This window comes from Lepisma saccharinum, chromosome 26 (genome assembly GCF_977018435.1).
Source record: "Lepisma saccharinum chromosome 26, izLepSacc3.1, whole genome shotgun sequence".
NCBI lineage: Eukaryota > Metazoa > Arthropoda > Insecta > Zygentoma > Lepismatidae > Lepisma > Lepisma saccharinum.
In genome coordinates this window covers 9079530-9099527 of record NC_139254.1, presented here as the reverse complement: position 1 = coordinate 9099527, position 19998 = coordinate 9079530, and the positions used below count along the sequence as shown (strand labels likewise).

Here is a 19998-nt window from a genome sequence, read left to right as displayed (position 1 = left end):
TTCTATACACATTTTTGCCAGCGATGAACAAGAGCCTGTATGCCATGCTCGTAAAAATCACCACCAACCAATTTAGTCCACTGTTTGACAGCTGCGATGTGGTCATCTGTTGGGAAATGTTGCCCACACAATGCATCTTCCATTGGCCTGAAAAGATGGAAATCTAACGGAGCCAAATGATGACTGTATGGTGGATGTGGAAGGAAAGTCCAGACAAATTTGGGAATGTGTTCCTTGGTCTTCAAACTTGTGTGAGACTTGGCGTTATTGTGCTGCAAGAAAAAGGTTTCCCACCGTGCACAACTTTGTGATATTCCAGTTTCCTTAACATTGTTTTCAATGCATTGAAGCCAATATCAGTTCTATGCACAGTTTCCTGGTCGTTATTTGCCGATTCGAACAGATAAGCTCATAAACAGGCATCTCATTTTCTGGTGTGACAGCTGTGCATGGCCGTCTAGTACGTGGTCTGTCTTTTTCACTTTCCCCACTGCTGAAAAGTTGCACCCACCGCCTCACTGTTCTAACATCCACTATCTGGTTTCCATAAAACTGCAGCAATTGGTGCAACTTTTTCTGTGTGAAGTAATTTAATTGCACATCATTGCTTCAAGCGGACATCCAAGTCAGACCTCGCATTTGCAGGATGCCTGTCTGCTGTCATCTGTCACACAGCAACGAACTACCAGGTATATTTTCAGGATAATACATCCTCCACTACTGTATCATCAACAACCACCTATACTGTCATGCAATGAGAAAAAAATTGGAGGGACGACTTAAGGGACAACCCTCGTAGTTCAGAATATTTGTAACTTACCCCTAAATGTGCCTTCATGGCATGGTGCTAATGCATGGTGAACTTTACCTTTACCAGGATTTGAACCCAGGTGTCTGACATACTGTGCCATTGCTCTACAAACTGAGCAACTGAGCCAGACCTGGCTTCGCCTGATTTTTTTGCTGTTTCTGTTTTACACAGTATGCCAGGGACTTGTTTGAGTCCTGGTTGAGCCTGCAAAATTTGTACATACAGGGTGATTCATTTAATACTGACACATTTCAATATCAATGTATGCAAACCAGGGTAAAGCTAGCAACAAGTTATTTCATCTGAAATGTAGCATAGATGGGAGTTTAATAACCTTTATGTTACATGCTGAAAGTGTCCTTCCCCCTCCTGAAGGTACCGCTAGATGCGTCGTTCTATGTTCCTGGTCGTTCGTTGGAGTATGCTGTTGTCCATACTGGTGACATCATTTGTAATGCTCTTCTTCAATTCGTCCAATGTCCAAGACTGTGTAGCGCACACTTTTTCCTTAAGATACCCCCTGGAAGAAGTTGAGGGAGTCAAGTCAGAAAGACACTTTGAATAAGCACAAAGGACTCATTTGGTGCATGGCATGTGGAGCCATTCTGTTGGAAATACCCTTGACTATGCTCTGTCATTCAATTGCTCCACAAACTCCATGACAATTCGTAGCGTGTACTGAATTTTCACAGTGACTGAGACAATATGGGGATGAAAGCTATCAAATCTTGCACAGCTGCACGTGCTCTTGAGAATGTATGAATCTCCCAGATGTCCAGCGTCATGTGAGACTAATACGGAGCATTACGATGTATTCCTATTGAAATGAAATGTTAGTTTTATATGAATCACCCTGTAGTACATCTCATATTTGTACCATGTAAGATATGATAGTGTTGCATGTCATTTTTGAGGACTGTGAGACATTGACCCCAGAAAAATATTGTTCAGTATTGAGGATTAAATACCAACTGTTAAACTGTAGGAGTCTATTTCAACATATACTTTTGACTGATTTCCAGGACCAACCACTGGAGGATGTGATACAGGAGGCTCTCCAGCGACACTTCCAGGGGATGCACTTCAGAGAGAGAAACGCAGGACCTCGCATTGACGAACACATGAAAGACCAAGGTTTCAATAATGAAATTGGAGTAAACTTGGACACAGGTAATTTACAAAGTGAACTAGCCAATGCTGTTCGATGCGAGAGTTTTTGATCATTTGCATGAAAAGATTCTTTGGGTTCAGATTATGCTGAGTATCCAGGTCAAGATCTTGTCTGAAGATTCTGGATTCAATTCCTCGACGTGACATTTGTATTACTTTGTGTTTTTATTCTTTCATCTATTTTATGTAATAGCTGTTCCTTGTTATGATTGTTAAAGCAATTTGTTCAGTGAACAATTCATATTTTTTTTCTTGTTTCCTTTTTTATTCAGTGTAAGATGTGTAAGCAGGCATGTAGCCAGGGGTAGGGCTACCTCCAAAATCCTACAATATCTAATTTAAATGTTTTTATTATTAATAACAGAAATACAGATAAACACAGTAAAAACTGCATTACATCGAAAGGTTATATTTTTATATAATCTACCATTTAATCGAAAGAATAAATGGATCCATAGCTTCCGAAACTTAGTTTTATTTGTGAGAGGTCATGGAATATAAACTTTAGGAGTAAAATTTACCACTAACTGTTAAAGCCTTTTTTTCCTGATTGTGTTGCTGCACCATCTCCAGTTGCTGTACAGTAGTGTTCCTTCAGGAGCCAGTGAGAATCAGAAACACATGGGAGCATCTGGGTAACCCATAAACATTGCATTTTTCTCGGTTTCATACTTTTGTGGTTTAACAAGTTTTTCTCCAGAGCCACTCTTAGTAAGAATATACAAGGTGTGGCTAGAAAAAAAATCGGACTGTTAAACTGTAGGAGTCTATTTCAACATATACTTTTGACTGTTAATTTGTACAATATGAACATTATCCCCTTCAAAGTACTCCCCTGCACTATCGATACACCGCTCCATACGAATCTTCCATTGCTGGAGACAGTGCTGGAAATCATTTTCTGAAACCATGTTCATGACTTCAGTCGCTTTTGTTTTCACACATTCTACGGTCTTAAATCTGGTTTTTTTTTAGTGCTGATTTGACCTTTGGGAATAAAAAAAAACTCTCATGGAGTGAGATCCGGTGAATAGGGTGGATGTTTTAACACTGGGATCCCATACTTGGCCAATAAAGCCTTGACTGACAATGCCGTGTGGGCAGAAACATTGTCCTGATGAAGAATCCATGACTTGCTTTTCCACAAATCAGGTCGTCGTCTTCTTACTCGCCCACGAAGGGTCATCAGCATCGTAATGAAATATTGTTAGTTGACAGTTTCACCTTCGGGTACACAATTCGAATCAATTCACCGACATTTGCAATGTTTGATTCAGTTTTTGACGTGCAAGACCGTCCAGGATGCTTGTCGTTCGCAATCACTTCCCATCCCTCTCTAAACCTTTGAAACCACTTAAATACTTGAGTGCGTGATAAACACACATCTCCGTACACTTCCTTCAATAAACCATAAGTTTTTGTGGCGGATTTTCAGAGTTTGATAAGAAACTTCAGATTGATACGCTGTTCCACTTTCACACTTAATTTCTTTTCTGACTGAGCACAGAATGTACGGTTCACTTCATCCACAAACTACAGAAGAACTAAACGCTGCGCACCCTGGGCAATCACACAGCCGATAGGCAAGATATCACGTTATACACCCATGCACAGCTTATCCTTGACGCGCTTGCCGTTTGTCGACAGCAACATCAATCTGTTTTTTTCCTAGCCACACCTCGTAATTATGAACAAAAGCAGGAAGTAAATAACCCAAATACAAACAAATGTATATGAAATTTCAATAATAACAACAATAAGTGGTTTATTTCTATTTTGCTTAGGTTTTGTCTTTGGCGGCAATGAATGTAACTGTGGGACATGGATGGACAAGATGGGTTCGAGTGCAAAGGCTGGGATCAAAGGGAAGCCAGCGACTCCTCGTGATGGGTCTGCCATTGAGCTGGTTGGCCTCAGCATGGGAGCAGTGTCCTGGCTGAAGCAGATGCACAAGGAAGGGAAATACTCTCACAACAAAGTGGAGCGGAAGGAAGCTAATGGTAGGTAGAAGCAAAAGGAAGTCTGACCTTTTTTCTCCCATGGCACCAGTGGCGGCCAGATGTTTTCACCTAATTTTGAAATTAATATTGAAATTTTTCATTTCCTTGTTAAATTAAACTATTTCACAGCAGAACGCACACGATAATACTCAAATAATACGCCGCTCGGCGCTACGCACGTGAAGAGTTCGTCGTAGCTTAAACAAACCAAGAGCAGACGCCGCCAGGTTGCGGAAGACTTTAGCCGGTTGTCATGGCAACGGTGACGTCACCTACCGTTGGAATTGAATGGGTGTCGCCATCTACGTGCAGCAGTTCTCTCGTCGACAGAAAACATTGCATCCAGTGGTTGTGGCAAAATCGTTGCGTTCTCGCGAGATCTTGTTCCGCGTGTGTGTTTCACGTTTCCTATCGTGTGTTGTGTTCATGTGTTGAGCTGTGGTTTGTACAATGAACCCAGTAAATGACTTAGTGTGTAATTTGTTGCAGACACCATTTTCCAGATGGACGGATGAAGACAAAAAAGACGTTTTAAATTATGGGGGGGCCACTGACACTTACTATTTGTTTTTCATTGCCTATAAATGTACTTCTTCACCTGTTATTTTAGGCACGAGCCGCTACTGCATGGCACAACAGCTCATGAGGCCCAGGGGTTGTATGTGTTTCCGTGACTCGTTCCTAACTCCCCTCTTTCCTCACAATGTCAGGTGGCCACTGGTCCCTACAGGCCAAAATCTCGGGAGAAAAGTTTACACTTTCTCCCACGAGACTCGAACCTGTGTGCGTCCCATAGCAAATATCAATCCTGACTTCTGTCCGTGACCAATTTTTCAAACGTGCGGCCATTTTGAACAGTCGCTGCACAGTGCACAGCTACTTCTGGTCAGGACATGCCTACACACATTACGGGTGCATACATTCTGTTATGATGAGATCAATGTATGCACTCAAAACATTTGAAATAAATGTAGACTTAAGTGGCCGCGGTGGCTCAGTTGGTAACGTGTCTGACTACCATGCTAAAGGTCCCGGGTTCGATCCCCGGCCGGTTCAAATCTGGGAACTTTTCTAACGATGGAAGCGGCCCCGGTGCCCACCCAGCGTCGAATAACATGGGTACCTGGGGAAACCTGGGGGGTAAAGGTGGTCAGGGGTGTGGTGCTGATCACATCACCCCACTCACGACCGGATCAAGAAAGTGTGGGGCGTTACCCCCACACCCCCTATACGCCTTCATGGCATGGTGCTAAGCACAGGGGAACACTTTACTTTTTACTTTTGTAGATTTAACCTGACTCTGAGAACAATTGTTTGCATTACCTCACCAGAAAAGCTTCAGTTCCTACTATGCTTGCTACTATTGTTTATTCCAAATTGACAATATATTTTGAAATGGTATTTTTGCATTTGTTGCAAAACTTGAAAATAACAAGATCGTATAATATACAAATAATAATAATAATAATAATAATAATTTAAATTTTGAATGGGACAGATTAATCAGTGCTCTCATTGTATCAGCTAATAATGGTTTTATCAATAAAATTGCCAATAATTTTGCTGCTCCAATATTTCTATAACATTTAACTTAATTTTAAATTCTGTCATATTGTTGTTTATGTACAGATAGGCTAATCGGGACTGGACCTACAGTGAGATTTGAACCACTGTGCAATGAGCCTCCACTGGGTATGAAACCTGGGATCCTTAATTATAAGGTGATGACGTTACCAGTATCCCATCAGCGATGTCTCATGTTGTTTTTATGAGTATAAAGATATAATTTCATATACTCTGGTTTTGTAAAGTAAAGGTTTATATAAGCAACTTTTTTTCCACATTACAATCACCTGATATGCATGTGGGGTTAAACAGGTGTATTAATAATTCAAATCTTCATGGAACATTTCCAATATTACATCAGATCGATAGAATATTGGTAATTGGTATAAGTTAAATTTATATCTGTTAGCAGTATTGGCAAAAGTTGATCCATTCCTAATATAAATATAATTACACATGCAATAAGATATGCTTGATATCAGTACATGCACATATTTACTTTACTCTACTACAACAACAATGAAATTTATGGCACTTGCATCCTTTTTTTTATCACCCTAGTATTACGATATTGGCTCATTGAGCGAGCCAAGTTTTGATTTTAAATAATTTTGATCCATATCCATAATACAATGAAAATAGTCTGTATTTACGTAGCATCCAGTATCTGGAAAATGGTGGTGATCTGTCCCTTTATGGCACTGTAGAATGCATAAGGGAAATTTTCAAAAATGGGTTATATTAATTCTTTGCATGAATATTATTTTAAAACATTAACATTTCTATGTTGAACTTGTCATTGGTGAATATAGCTCAAAAACAGCTAAGAGTTTATGAATGGCCTTTAACCTAACTCTATATTCTGTGGTAGAATAAGATGACAGCTTTGTGTAGAAACAAAATAATTTGTTGTTAATTTCAGGGAAAGTCACTGCATGGAGTTTTGATGAATGGGAAATCAGGATAAAAGCAAGTTTTGAGAAACACTTTTGGATCAATGTGACACCTGTCTCTGAAAACGAGCCTCGCCCTGACTTGATCAACAGACGAGGAATATACAAGGATTCTCATGGAGCTTCACAGCCGTGGGCAGATTACCAGCTTCGTTGCAATTTTCCAATTGCTATGGTTGCGGTATGTATTAGTACATTTCGTAGCCTTTCTTCTAGAAGTTATTTACGGTGATATGGTGGTTCATGTACCACGGGAGACTGGTTTGACTGTCAGAAGTGTTCCGCAACACTCCACCCTTATCGGGTCACTTCTGGCAGGAAAAAAAACAACTAAATAGTCTCGTAGTCTTGGTTTCCCATCCCGTTCCTCACCAGAGCACTCGAAACCAAAGAATCAATCACAGTCAAGATTACACTGAATTTTCGTTGCAGGCTAATTGATGAAAGTGTCAGTAATGGGCTTTATATACATTTATTTACAACAAATAAGGCTCGGATTCTTCCATTAGATTCTCTATTTTACATTATTTACATAGTCTCTAATTTGATCCCCACGGCGGAACCGCAAAAGTGGAAGCTAGCATCGGCGGAACCGCCTTGGGATGCTTTGTGACTAATGAGAGGTTTCTAATGTCCGAAAAATCACTCTCCCTCCGGCTACCAGTTTTACACACACTGTCCTCTGTCGGACAGGTCATATTAATACTAACTCCCTCGTCGCATGGGGGGAGGACTGGATGTTCAAATCCTATTGGCTGTTTCGAAGTTCACTCTTACGAACTATGGAAGAAACCCAAGAATACAGACTCTTCACAAATTACAATAACTAATTCTAATTAGGATCTGGCCAGATCACATAAACACACACATTCACACACATATTATGAAATAATAATACACTTAATTAATTTCTCATAATTATACACAAAATATACATAAAAACAAATACTGTTTGTAACAGAAGGTAATGGGAAGATGTTGAATGCTGGAGAATGGTGCTACCACCCACACTTACAAATTATATTGATAATGCATGGAACCTGGACTGTATATGTGTTCATTCCAATATGCTTTTGTAAGGGGTGTCACCCAAATGTCCACCTTTCTTCCACATAGTACATCTTGGACTGCATTTTGCTGGCTAACGAGGCCCTGGTGCCTGGACTGACAGCCTGTATTATCCTCTGTGAGGGATAATGTGCAGTGGGGAAAAAGTGACTTAAAATATACTAAATCCATCAGTATGCTGTAGTGACATGATTTTGAACATAGGTCGGAAACAAATGTTTTTTTCAAATACTGCTATTTTATCTCATGGGAAATTCGATTAAAAGTAAGATAAATATGAATGGCTTATTGCAGAAAGGGACCTGAGTCACATTTTTGAGGAATCTGAGTTAATGGTATTTTTTATTTTCCTAGTTACAGGCGCATCTTTTAGTGCAGAAAGGACGTCAGTCACACGAGGCTATAGCCAAGAAAATGCACAGTGAAAAGTGTACTTTAATGCAGAAAGGTACCTGAGTCACTGACTCGGGTCCTTTTCTGCAATAAACTTAGCTACTCTGTAGCGACGGACACTGGTCCCTTTCCACAGAGAAAGAGAAATAACTGTGTGGAAAATAAAATTGGCAACTCTGAAACAAGTTACGAGCGATTTCCGTAAGAATGGTGCGTCTGTAGCCGTGGTCTGTAGAGGGTGATATGAGTTAGTGCAGAGCGGTGGCAACTTTTGTGAGATGTTATGTTGCTTGTATTGCAGATATGCAGGACGAGAGTAGTGTTAGCGACGTGAGCGTTGACAGTCCAAGAAAACATAGGAAAGGAATTCGACATCTGGAAAAAAAAGTGCCCAAAAAAACGTTATGAGCAATTCAACGAAGACGAACAACGTGCAATTTTTGACATATTGTATAGAATGCAAAGTAAAGATGATCAGGATATACATTTGCAGAGAATGATCCATGTTGAAAATGTTAAGACACATCGTCCACGCAAAGAAGATGCTGCGTTACACGAAAAGTCGTTAAAGTACCACGTACTACTGGCAAGTAGCAAAATACAAGTTTGTTGTGAAGTGTTTTGCAGACTTTATGCTGTGTCAAGAGAAAAGAATAAGGCGTTTGCGGAAGTTACTGTTAGAGGGCAAAATACCTCATATGCGCGGACAGAGCAAAAGTGGGAATATGATTAAGGCTGAGGATATGCAGGCAGTGCATGGACATATCGCGTCTTTTCCAACTAAACGTGGAGATTATGCAGACATCAAATACCTACATGAAAACCTGTCAATTCAAAAGACGTATGAACATAAACAAAAATACCCTACGTCCAGAATAAAACACAGTTTCGACTACAAGTATTTTAAGGAAAATTTTGCGTTTCGTTTCGTGAGGCCACAGGTAGACACGTGTGGTGTCTGAAGAACAGACTAACAAAATGAAGAGGATATTTCTCGTCTTATTTCTCAAAGTTTCCACTTTTATTGCAGAAAGGTACCGGAGTCACAACTTTTTCATCTCCACTGTCTCTAGCAGCATACTGCAGGCGGGTGCACTGAGAGTTGCAAAATTAACTATTCATTATGCTGAATATTTGAGCCAACAACGGTACATTTCTTTCTTACACTATCAATATTATACGATTTTTCTTGTTTTTCTCGGAATTGTGCAAAAGTGACTCAGGTCCCTTTCTGCAATAAGCCATTCATATATATATTTTATAGTGTCTTCATGGCATATAGTAGAGATTTGCTTTGTTAGCATGGATGTTCAAAATAAATTTCTAATACAGTTTCTTTTGAATGATTTTTGCACAATAAATTTTTCCTACTTGATATTAGGCCAGTATAATAATCATTATTGTAGCTGATAAAAAATATTGTCATTGAACCTTACATAATATTTTGTATAAATATGCTTGCTATTATAGGCACATGTTCTTGGAAGATCAGCCACGTTAAATTGGCATTTATTCCAAAATTACGGGTGCATACATTCTGTTATGATGAGATCAATATATGCACTCAAAACATTTGAAATGAATGTAGACTTAACCTGACTCTGAGAACAATTGTTTGCATTGCCTCACCAGAAAAGCTTCAGTTCCTACTATGCTTGCTACTATTGTTTATTCCAAATTGACAATATATTTTGAAATGGTATTTTTGAATTTGTTGCAAAACTTGAAAATAACAAGATCGTACAACGTGCAAATTATAATAATAATAATTTAAATTTTGAATGGGACAGATTAATCAGTGCTCTCATTGTATCAGCTAATAATGGTTTTATCAATAAAATTGCCAATAATTTTGTTGCTCGAATATTTCTATAACGTTTAACTTAATTTTAAATTCATATTGTTCATATTCATATTGTTGTTTTAAGTTCACTTTATGTACAGATAGGTTAATCGGGACTGGACCTACAGTGAGATTTGGACCACTGTGCAATGAGCCTCCACTGGGTATGAAACCTGGGACCCCTTAATTATAAGGCGATGACGTTACCACTATCCCATCAGCGACGTCTCATGTTGTTTTTATGAGTATAAAGATATACTCTGGTTTTGTAAAGTAAAGGTTTATATAAGCAACTTGTTTTCCAATGCAAAATTCATTGCAATCACCTGATATGCATGTGGGTTAAACAGTTGTATTAATATAATTCAAGATCTTCATGGAACATTTCCAATATTACATCAGATCGATAGAATATTGGTAATTGGTATCAGTTAAATTTATATCTGTTAGCAGTACAGTAGACTTGTGATTAACTGAGTCCCAATTAACCGAGGCTCAGAGTTAACCAAGGGAGTGGTTGGAAAACATTGCGCTTCATAACGCAACCCCCTGTTTGTTTATGGAGTCAAGTCCCCGTCCACGCTGCACGTGTTCATTACATTGTCCGTGTATCCGATTGTTAAGGTGGTGTTTGTCTGTGTAGGCCTATTGTAAGCGGAAAAAGTAATCTTCTAATTTATGTTGTACTAGTAATAAATAATTACTATACAGTTTTATGTGTTGTTTCATAATTTACGACCTATTAGCACATTATATCCGTATTATCAGAGTTTTTCCATATCTGAGGTAATCTCGGTCCCAATTAGCTCGGATAATCATGAGTCTACTGTATTGGCAAAAATTGATCCATTCCTAATATAAATACAATGAAAAATAAAAATGACAATAAAAATAAGAAGGAAATAAATTTATTTGTATAAATCAGAAAGCATGGCAAATACATAAATCTAAAAACAAGAAAATAAGGAAGGTAAAACTTTTTGAAATGAAATGAAAAAGTCTTGTTTATAGAAATGAGAAAGTAGTGAATTTTGTGTTTTAGGCACCAGAGATGTTTGATCCCAATCATGCCTGGACAGCTTTGAAGAACGCTGAGGAGATTCTCCTAGGCCCCCTTGGGATGAAGACATTAGACCCTTCCGATTGGGCCTACTGTGGCTGTTATGATAACAGTAATGATGGCAGTGATCCAAAAGTTGCCAACGGCTACAACTACCATCAAGGACCTGTAAGTACTAATGGTACCCTTAAGTTTTGTGCACGTGTGTTCCATTGTAGGAATTTAATGAACAAGTTAGACAGATTCTTAGTGACAAGTGAGAAGCACAGCCGCAGCCCAGTAGCTAGATATTTTGGTGACCTAGGCTCCTTCCACACCATGGCGTACGCAGAATTTTGTTTCGGAGGGGTCTGGAACGGTAAAGGTGGATAGGATATTACATAGCTGTGTTTTGGAAGTGAGGGGATGCTGTAAAAATATTTTGTAATTGCCGTTTTTAGCCTTCAGTTTTGCAAAGGCAAAAATGCTAATCATGTCTCATATTAAGGGGGAAGGGTTGCATTTACAACTTTTTGTTTTCTAGAGTTTTGTACTGTTTTAATTTGAAAATTTTTATTTTCTCAAATTTTCTCCCCATTAGCCTCTCTGCATTTGCCAGTGCTCTGCACTACCAAACACCAACATTTTATGTGCGTCCTTCAATATTTTCTTAGCCATTTTTTTGTGATATACACATCCTACGAATTTTGAAATTAGGAAAATAAGATTCATAGTTTCACATAGTTCGTACACATAGAGGTGCTGACTCTGCCAGTGACCATTATTTAGTAATTGCTAAATTAAGAGAAAGACTCGCAGTGATAAATCATAAGCAACAAAATCTAAAAGTTATAAAATTTGATACAGGAAAGTTTACTGATGAAAGAATTAAGAAAGATTACCAAATTAAACTGTCAAATAGATTTGATGTTTTGCAGGATTTAAATGATGATGAAAATATAAATGAAACAGACGTAAATAAGAATTGGGAGCACATACGTAATGCAATAGAATCAGCAGCTAAAGAAAGTATAGGATACCATAAACCGAGAAAAAGTAAGCCATGGTTTGATAATGAATGTCATAATCTAATAGAAATAAGAAATCAGGCTAGACTTAGGTGGTTAAATAACTCTGATGATACAAATCTAAACAATTATAATAGAATAAAGCGAGAAGTTAACCGCACGTTTAGAAGTAAAAAAAGAGATTACTTGAAAAGCAAAATTAACGAAATTGAAACAAACAGCAAAAATAAAAATATCAGAGATCTATATAAAGGTGTAAATGAGTTTAGAAAGGGGTGGCAACCTAAAGTAAACTTGATAAAAGATAAAGACGGTGATTTTCTTGCTGACCCAAGCGATATTCTAAATAGATGGAAGAAGTACTTTAATGACCTTTTAAATGTTCATGTAGGAGATAAATCAGAAGTAAATGAAGTACACACAGCAGAACCTTTAGTTCCAGAACCTAACTTGACTAAAGTTAAAGATGCTATTAAAAGGCTAAAGAATAACAAAGCACCTGGCATTGATTTAATACCAGCTGAGTTAATTAAATATGGTGGAAATTCGTTAATATGTCAAATTCATAAATTAATTTGTTTAATATGGAATAAAGAAGAAATCCCTCAACAGTGGAAAGAATCCGTAATTGTTCCTGTGTTTAAAAAAGGTGATAAAATGAACTGCAATAATTATCGTGGAATTTCTCTACTCTCAACAACATACAAATATTATCTAACATTCTTTTAACAAGACTAACCCCATATGCTAATGAAATTATAGGTGATTATCAATGTGGATTTAAACGTAACAGATCAACTACAGATCAAATTTTTCACATCAGACAGACACTTGAAAAAAAGTGGGAATATATGAAAATGTCCATCAGCTATTCATTGATTTCAAAAAAGCATATGATTCGGTCAAAAGAGAGAAATTATATAATATATTAGTAGAGTTTGGAATACCTAAGAAGCTTGTTAGTATGATAAAAATATGCACCAGTGAAACAGAAAGTAAAATTCGTTTGGGTATTAATATGTCTGACAAATTTACAATTCATGATGAGTTAAAACAAGGAGATGCATTATCTCCATTGCTCTTTAATTTTGCCTTAGAATATGCTGTAAGGAAGGTAAAAGAAACTAAAGAAGGACTAAAATTAAATGGTGTGACTCAGTTGTTAGCATATGCAGATGATGTAGACTTACTGGGGGATGATGTGAATACAATTAAGAATAATGCTAAAATAGTTTTCAAAACTGCTAAAGAGAGAGGTTTGGAAGTTAACAAAGAGAAAACTAAATATATGCTTACAGGCCGAAACCAAGTGTTAGGTAATAATCAAAATCTAATTATTGATAACAACTCGTTTGAACCATTTTCCAAATTCAAATACTTAGGAGTAATATTAACAAATGAAAATTATATTAAAGAGGAAATAAAAAGTAGGCTTAATTCAGGAAATGCATGTTACTTCTCTCTTCATAAACTTTTGTCTTCTCGTTTAATATCTAAGAAACTAAAAGTTAAAATATACAAAACAGTAATTTTGTCTGTAGTATTATATGGATGTGAAACTTGGTCCCTTACATTAAAAGAGGAACATAAATTGAGAGTATTTGAAAATAAGATCCTTAGGAAAATCTTTGGATCTAAAAGGGATGAGGAGACAGGTGAGTGGAGAAGGTTACATAATTTAGAACTACATAATTTGTATTCATGTCCAGATATTATTAGAATAATTAAATCAAGAAGACTTGGGTGGGCAGGCCATGTGGCACGAATGGGAGAGGAAAGAGGAGTTTACAGGATTCTTGTTGGGAAACCTGATGGTAAGAGACCTGTAGGAAGGCCAAGACGAAGATGGAGGGACAACGTTGAGATGGACCTAAGGGAAATTGGTAGGGATGGAAAAGAGTATATAGAACTTGCTCAAGATAGGGAAAGATGGAAGGCCTGTGTTGCTGCAGCCATGAACCTTCGGGTTTAAGAAGGCTAGGGAGTTAGTTAGTTGGTTAGATTCATAGTTTGCATTTCTGATGTTAAAACAGTTTAGCATATTTGAGAATATTTCAGTTGAAGAATATTTTTTTTTACACTTACTATTTTTACTACTTTGGGAAAGAGGAAATTCCAGTAGTGTTACTAGAATATAAGTCTACAAGAAAAGTAAGAAAATAAATATTAATAATAATAAATAAAATTAAATACAATTTTTACTTTGTGATCCTCAAGGCAAGTATCTAGGGTATCACATGAAAATCTTAAATAGGAACAAGGATTGAGTAACACCTTGTAAGTTTTCCTTACCTGTTCCAAGTGTAAATATCCCACTCTCATATTTCAACTTTGTCTTAAAAAAAAAATCAATAGCACTCTCTGTGCTTGTCCTTTCCTAGGCTTCTGCCCCCCCCCCCCAATCCTACTTCTTGCTACGGTCCTGCACAGACTGAATAAAGCAAAGAACTCTCACAAGTGCCCCTAATGCCACATTTACGTTGACTCAAGTGCCTCCAACCAGCAACTCTTTGAAACTCGGGTGTGACTATTTCAGAAAGAACCCAAATGTAACCGTCTCTTCCATGTAGAATACCATGAACTTCATTTTGCAGACTAACGAGGATCAGTCATCTACACTTGGACAGTAGGGTGAAACGAAAAAAAATATTCTTTTTTTTTAAAAAAAAAAGCTAATAGTGCGAAAAGTTGCCTTTTCATGTAAAAACGACAAAAATAAAGTTTGATGGTAATCTGAGCATGTCTTGAGGTGCCACAAGTACGTTATTTGCCCAAATGAAAAGTTCTTACTTTTTATGCCTTTTTATTAATAGAACAAACTTTTTTTGGAGGTTTTAAATTTATGGTGAGGATAAAAAAAATAATTATTAAAATATTAAATTTAAACCCCCCCAAAAAGTTTGTTCTATTAATAAAAAGGCATAAAAAGTATGAACATTTTGATGTGGGCTTTTATAGCGCAAATAAGAAACTAGAGAAAAAGGTTGAAATAGAGCAAAAAAAATTCTAAGTTTTGAAACTTTATCGTATTTGCGGCACCTCAAGACATGCTCAGATTATCATCAAATTTTATTTTTGTCGTTTTTACATCAAATGGCAACTTTTCCGCACTATTAGAATTTTTTTTTTCGTTCCACCCTATTGGACAGTATAATCCTCTGTGGGGTTTGTGTGCATGTGACTGTGATTTCATAAATTTCACTTTATCACCATTCATCCTCATCATCACGATTAGCCAAAAATGGCAGAAAAGTGAAGTAAAATTAATCAATTCCTGCCGATACTTTCGTGCAGTCTAAATATCCTGGAAATTATCCAAAATGCACAATTTTAATTATTTTCGTAACAGCATTGCAGGAAGAAATGGATTTTGTCATTAAATAATTATCTGCTGTGAAATTATGAATATTTCAAAACTGAACGCTGGTAAATTAATACGGTATACTGTAATTTCAGTTTTATCGACCCAGTCCTAGTAAAGACTGTGGATTTAACTGATAATTTGGTTACTCTTCCAGGAATGGTTGTGGCCAATTGGTTTCTTCTTGAGAGCCAGGTTGCATTTTGCTCGTGAGGTGGGTGGAGATGCTGAGCTGCATCGCACTGCCGCAAGTACAAGGGCGATTCTTGCACGGCACTTCACGGAGCTGCAAAGTTCTCAGTGGCGCGGGCTGCCAGAGCTGACCAACAAGGATGGCGAGTACTGCAGGGACAGCTGCAGAACGCAGGCCTGGAGCATGGGATGTCTTTTGGAGGTACATAAATTCCTGTTCTACAGCAGTGTGCATGATCTTCTCTCCAAGTACAGTCCTCTGTGGTGGATTGGTTAGCACAGCATGCTATGATACCAGGGGTTTCTAGGGTCGAATCCCACCTATACCGTGGTTCTTGTTTGCAAGTATCTCTTTATCACATCATCACTCATTCTTATCTTTGTAATTAGCGAAAAGTGGCAGAAATGCAAAGTAAAATGAACTAAATCAATCAATCAAGTCCCGAACAGGAAATATGCAATTCACTGTTCACCCATCTAGTTTGTCTGTAGCAATCAACCTAAAACTGAAGAATATTGACATTAAAATAACAAACTTTGCCTGTAATGCAGGTTCATGGAACAAGTCCTGAAGCAGTAAAACATTGGTGTTTCTTGACGTGAAACTCCTACTTCTATCTCAACTAGCCCTCTATGGGAAAATACTCGTACTTACTCTTGATCCATCACATAAAAATTATTTTTAAAATTCCTGTAAGACACTTAATGCAGTCATATCTCTATAAATGGTGCAAATTTATATTTTAATCTGGTTGACGTGACACTTATACGAGGAAGGTTCTAGGTATTCTCTAACTATCCCGTTCCTTCTAGATTTGCAAATGACTTGCTTATTTTCTAATTATTTTTGTAGGGTTCCTCTTTCCCTTAGCATTTTCTCTTACAACACCTGGGGCCTCCCCGATGGCATAGTGGCTTTGTATTCAAGGGATCCTGGGTCAGTATCTGGTGGAGACATGTAGTGGCTTTAAGCTGATAGCCCATAATGGCTGTGCATAAAATTTTAGTAGGATCAAAATTTAGATCGAAAAGAGCCAGTGTAGGGTAATGAACTAGGGAAGTGGTTCATAAGCTGTGGTTTGCAGACACACCATGCCCTCCAAAGTAGTTGACGAAAGCTTGAAGTACTGTTACAAGGGTCACTATTTATATTTTGAGCCTTGGCAACACTGATTGAAGTTAGGCACAATTTGACGTTTGCACGGAATCGTCTGGCATTATTGACCATAACATACTTCAAATGTTTTGTCAATAGCTTCATTTGTGTTGTTTATGTTGCCTTGGAGATTGCGCGACAACAATAAAATGGAATTAACTCGTGAACATTTTCGTGCGATGATTTTTTACGATTTTCGACGTGGATTATCAAGACAAGAGTGCATCGATCAACTTACTTCCACATTTGGCGATGAAGCCCCATCTTTTGCCACTGTGAAACGCTGGTATGACGAATTTAATCGTGGCCGCCATTCGCTCACAGACTAGATTCACGAAGGTCGTCCAAAATCAGTTGTTGTTCAAGAGAACATTGATGCTGTGCAAAACCTAATACTGCAAGATCATCATGTGACATAATGTGAGATTGAGGCAACCATAGGCATTAGTTCCACCAGCATATATAAAATATTACATGATCATTTAGCTGTGAGAAAGGTATGTTCTCGTTGGATCCCACACAATTTGACAAAAACTCAAAAAGACGCTCGCGTCAATTGGTGCAAACAAATGCTCAATAAATACAATCGTGGTGCTTCAAAAGACGTATATAAGATTGTAACAGGTGACGAATCATGGATATATGCATATGAGCCGGAACGTAAACAGCAGTCGACTGTATGGGTGTTTCAAGATGAACCCAATCCAACAAAAGTTGTTCGCGCTCGAAGCACATCGAAACAAATGGTCGCCTGTTTTTTCGGGAAAACTGGTCATGTGGCAACTGTGCCTTTAGAGGGACGTAGAACGGTCAACTCTGAAAGGTACACAACAATTTGTTTGCCAGAGGTCTTCGGTCAAATACGGAAAACAAACAAACGCCGTCGGATCATTCTTCATCAAGACAATGCCAGCTGTCACACATCTAGTCTAACAACCGACTTTATGAACAGTCAAAAAATCGAATTGATGGGTCATCTGCCATACAGTCCTGATTTGGCACAAAATGACTTCTTCCTGTTCCCGAATGTCAAGAATAAATTGCGTGGACAATGATCTTCGTCGGCGGAAGATGCCGTTGATGCATTCAAAAACCATATTATGGAGGTGTCTCAAGAAGATTGGAAAAACTGCTTTGAGAAATGGTTCGAACGAATGCAAAAGTGTATTGACCATAAAGGAGAATACTTCAAAAAACCATAAAGCAGTTTTCAATGCCAAATTCCTGTTTTTTTCATTGTTAGGCTCAAAATATAAATAGTGACCCTTGTACAACATTTTATACTTGATACAAGGTTCGAGGAAAATGGAATATCTGTTATTCAAGATTATGTTCTAGAGTTTGCTAAAGATGAAAAATTGATATTCGTTTATTAGTATTGGTCAGCTACCAGACACAGGTCACAAGCACCACGCGGCTCTCGGACAGGGTGTCACAAGCACCACGCGGCTCTCGGACAGGGTGTCACAAGCACCACGCGGCTCTCGGACAGGGTGTCACAAGCACCACGCGGCTCTCGGACAGGGTGTCACAAGCACCACGCGGCTCTCGGACAGGGTGTCACAAGCACCACGCGGCTCTCGGACAGGGTGTCACAAGCACCACGCGGCTCTCGGACAGGGTGTCACAAGCACCACGCGGCTCTCGGACAGGGTGTCACAAGCACCACGCGGCTCTCGGACAGGGTGTCACAAGCACCACGCGGCTCTCGGACAGGGTGTCACAAGCACCACGCGGCTCTCGGACAGGGTGTCACAAGCACCACGCGGCTCTCGGACAGGGTGTCACAAGCACCACGTGGCTCTCGGACAGGGTGTCATAAGCACCATTGCACCAAACTTCATACACCAGGATATACACTTTCCCCTCTGCTCTGTAGAAGAGCATTCACTACACATGAGCAACCAATGGAGCAAGGCAACGTAATGCACACTATTGAGAAAACTACCCAGGCTGAGTGACACACAAGGCACAAATACATCTTATGCGTCACTCTGGTATGAAAGGTTACATTCAATTTGCAAGTGACAAGTGTTGCTTGTCACTTTCATGTGAAAGATACCTTAGGGATTCACTTATAATATAAAACTTTGTAAAACAAAATATTAGGCGAACATTCACTGTTCAGCGTCTTTATCACAATAAAAATGAGTATTGTATAATTGTAATAAAAAAGACCCTTGATGATGCACTTCATGAGACTGGTTCTGGAAACTCCTAATGTATGATCATTTGTATCTTTTTGTTCAGCGCAACTTGTGTAATAAGTGTGTGATTTTTTTCCAGGTCTTGCATGCAATGAACAAAATAGAAGAACAACAGCCAAAGATTCTAGATGGTAATGACAATTGACTTTTTTTAGTCAAGATAACATGAATAGTTTCACATTCATTCATCATTGTATTCAATAAAGAAAGTGCCATTAGGTAAGTTATTTTCTGGCAACATTCAGAAGAACGCACCTCTAGTAGCAATAGTAAAAAATGAACAATTTTTATATGTTTTGTATGTGCTAGATTTATGTAGACTTCCTATTGTATAGTTTTTTAGGCCCATTTGAGAAGGTTAGCCATTTTGTGCCAAGTTGTAGTCAATGAAAGTACATTGTCAATATAATCTTGCCAAGCGATGTTTAACACAGTGACATATCAGTCCCACAGTATTTTCGTCTTGATTGAAAACAAATTAATTTCTAGCCTATAATGAATTGCATTGTATATTCACATCACAGCTGATGAAAGTTTTGAAATGGGCCAAGCAAAACAAAAAAGCTATTTGAGAAACATTAGCAATTGGCATATAATATATAAGCTTTTGTCTTCTTGCAAACTAGAAAAAATTGAAAATGCTTTGGAATATTTCCAAGAATGTATATGCAATATTTCTCATGTTATCAGCTGTATGGCATTTTGCATTGTTAATTTTTCATAAAAACTCTTGAAGTATTTTATCTGTGCTTGTATATATACATATATGTATCACACATGAAATTTGTAGATGTTGAAAGCAAATGTATAATGATGTTTGTTTCAATTAAATGTTTAATTTTTTGAAAGACTGCTTCTTTTTAAAAACTACAAAATACTTTACAAAACTCTAGATGTTCATAACCTTTGTGGTTAAAAGTACTTCTTATTAAAGCAGGGTTGCCATATTATATTGCTTCAATTATAATGGAACATTCTGGTTATGAAACCATCTCTCACTAAACTTCATGTCATGTATTTTAACTATTATACAGATGATATTAATTCACTAATCTATTTTAATTAGATTGGGGAAGATTAATAGTACATATTGTCATTTCTTGATAGACATGTCAGTACATCATTAAAATTACTAATAATTTTACCTATCTGCTATTACTATAAATAACATAGCCCGTGGCTCTACAGCCCTGGAAGGGCCTTGGCCTATC

At 37.8% G+C, this 19998-nt stretch overlaps 1 protein-coding gene across 2 annotated transcripts in view; it reads left to right on the top strand.

Annotated features, from left to right (window-relative positions):
- Positions 1-19616, top strand: part of LOC145979518 (glycogen debranching enzyme) — a 111949-nt gene extending 92333 nt beyond the window's left edge. Inside the window, exons 22-27 of one of the 2 annotated variants that reach the window (XM_083112461.1) lie at positions 1834-1981; positions 3766-3981; positions 6470-6681; positions 10847-11032; positions 15390-15626; positions 18867-19616. In XM_083112461.1, coding sequence (XP_082968587.1) covers positions 1834-1981; positions 3766-3981; positions 6470-6681; positions 10847-11032; positions 15390-15626; positions 18867-18932 — 1065 coding nt within the window. In that variant the 3' untranslated portion in view covers positions 18933-19616. The remainder of the gene's footprint in view (positions 1-1833; positions 1982-3765; positions 3982-6469; positions 6682-10846; positions 11033-15389; positions 15627-18866) is intronic. The other variant, XM_083112462.1, reaches the window with a different exon arrangement.
- Positions 19617-19998: the final 382 nt, after the last annotated feature.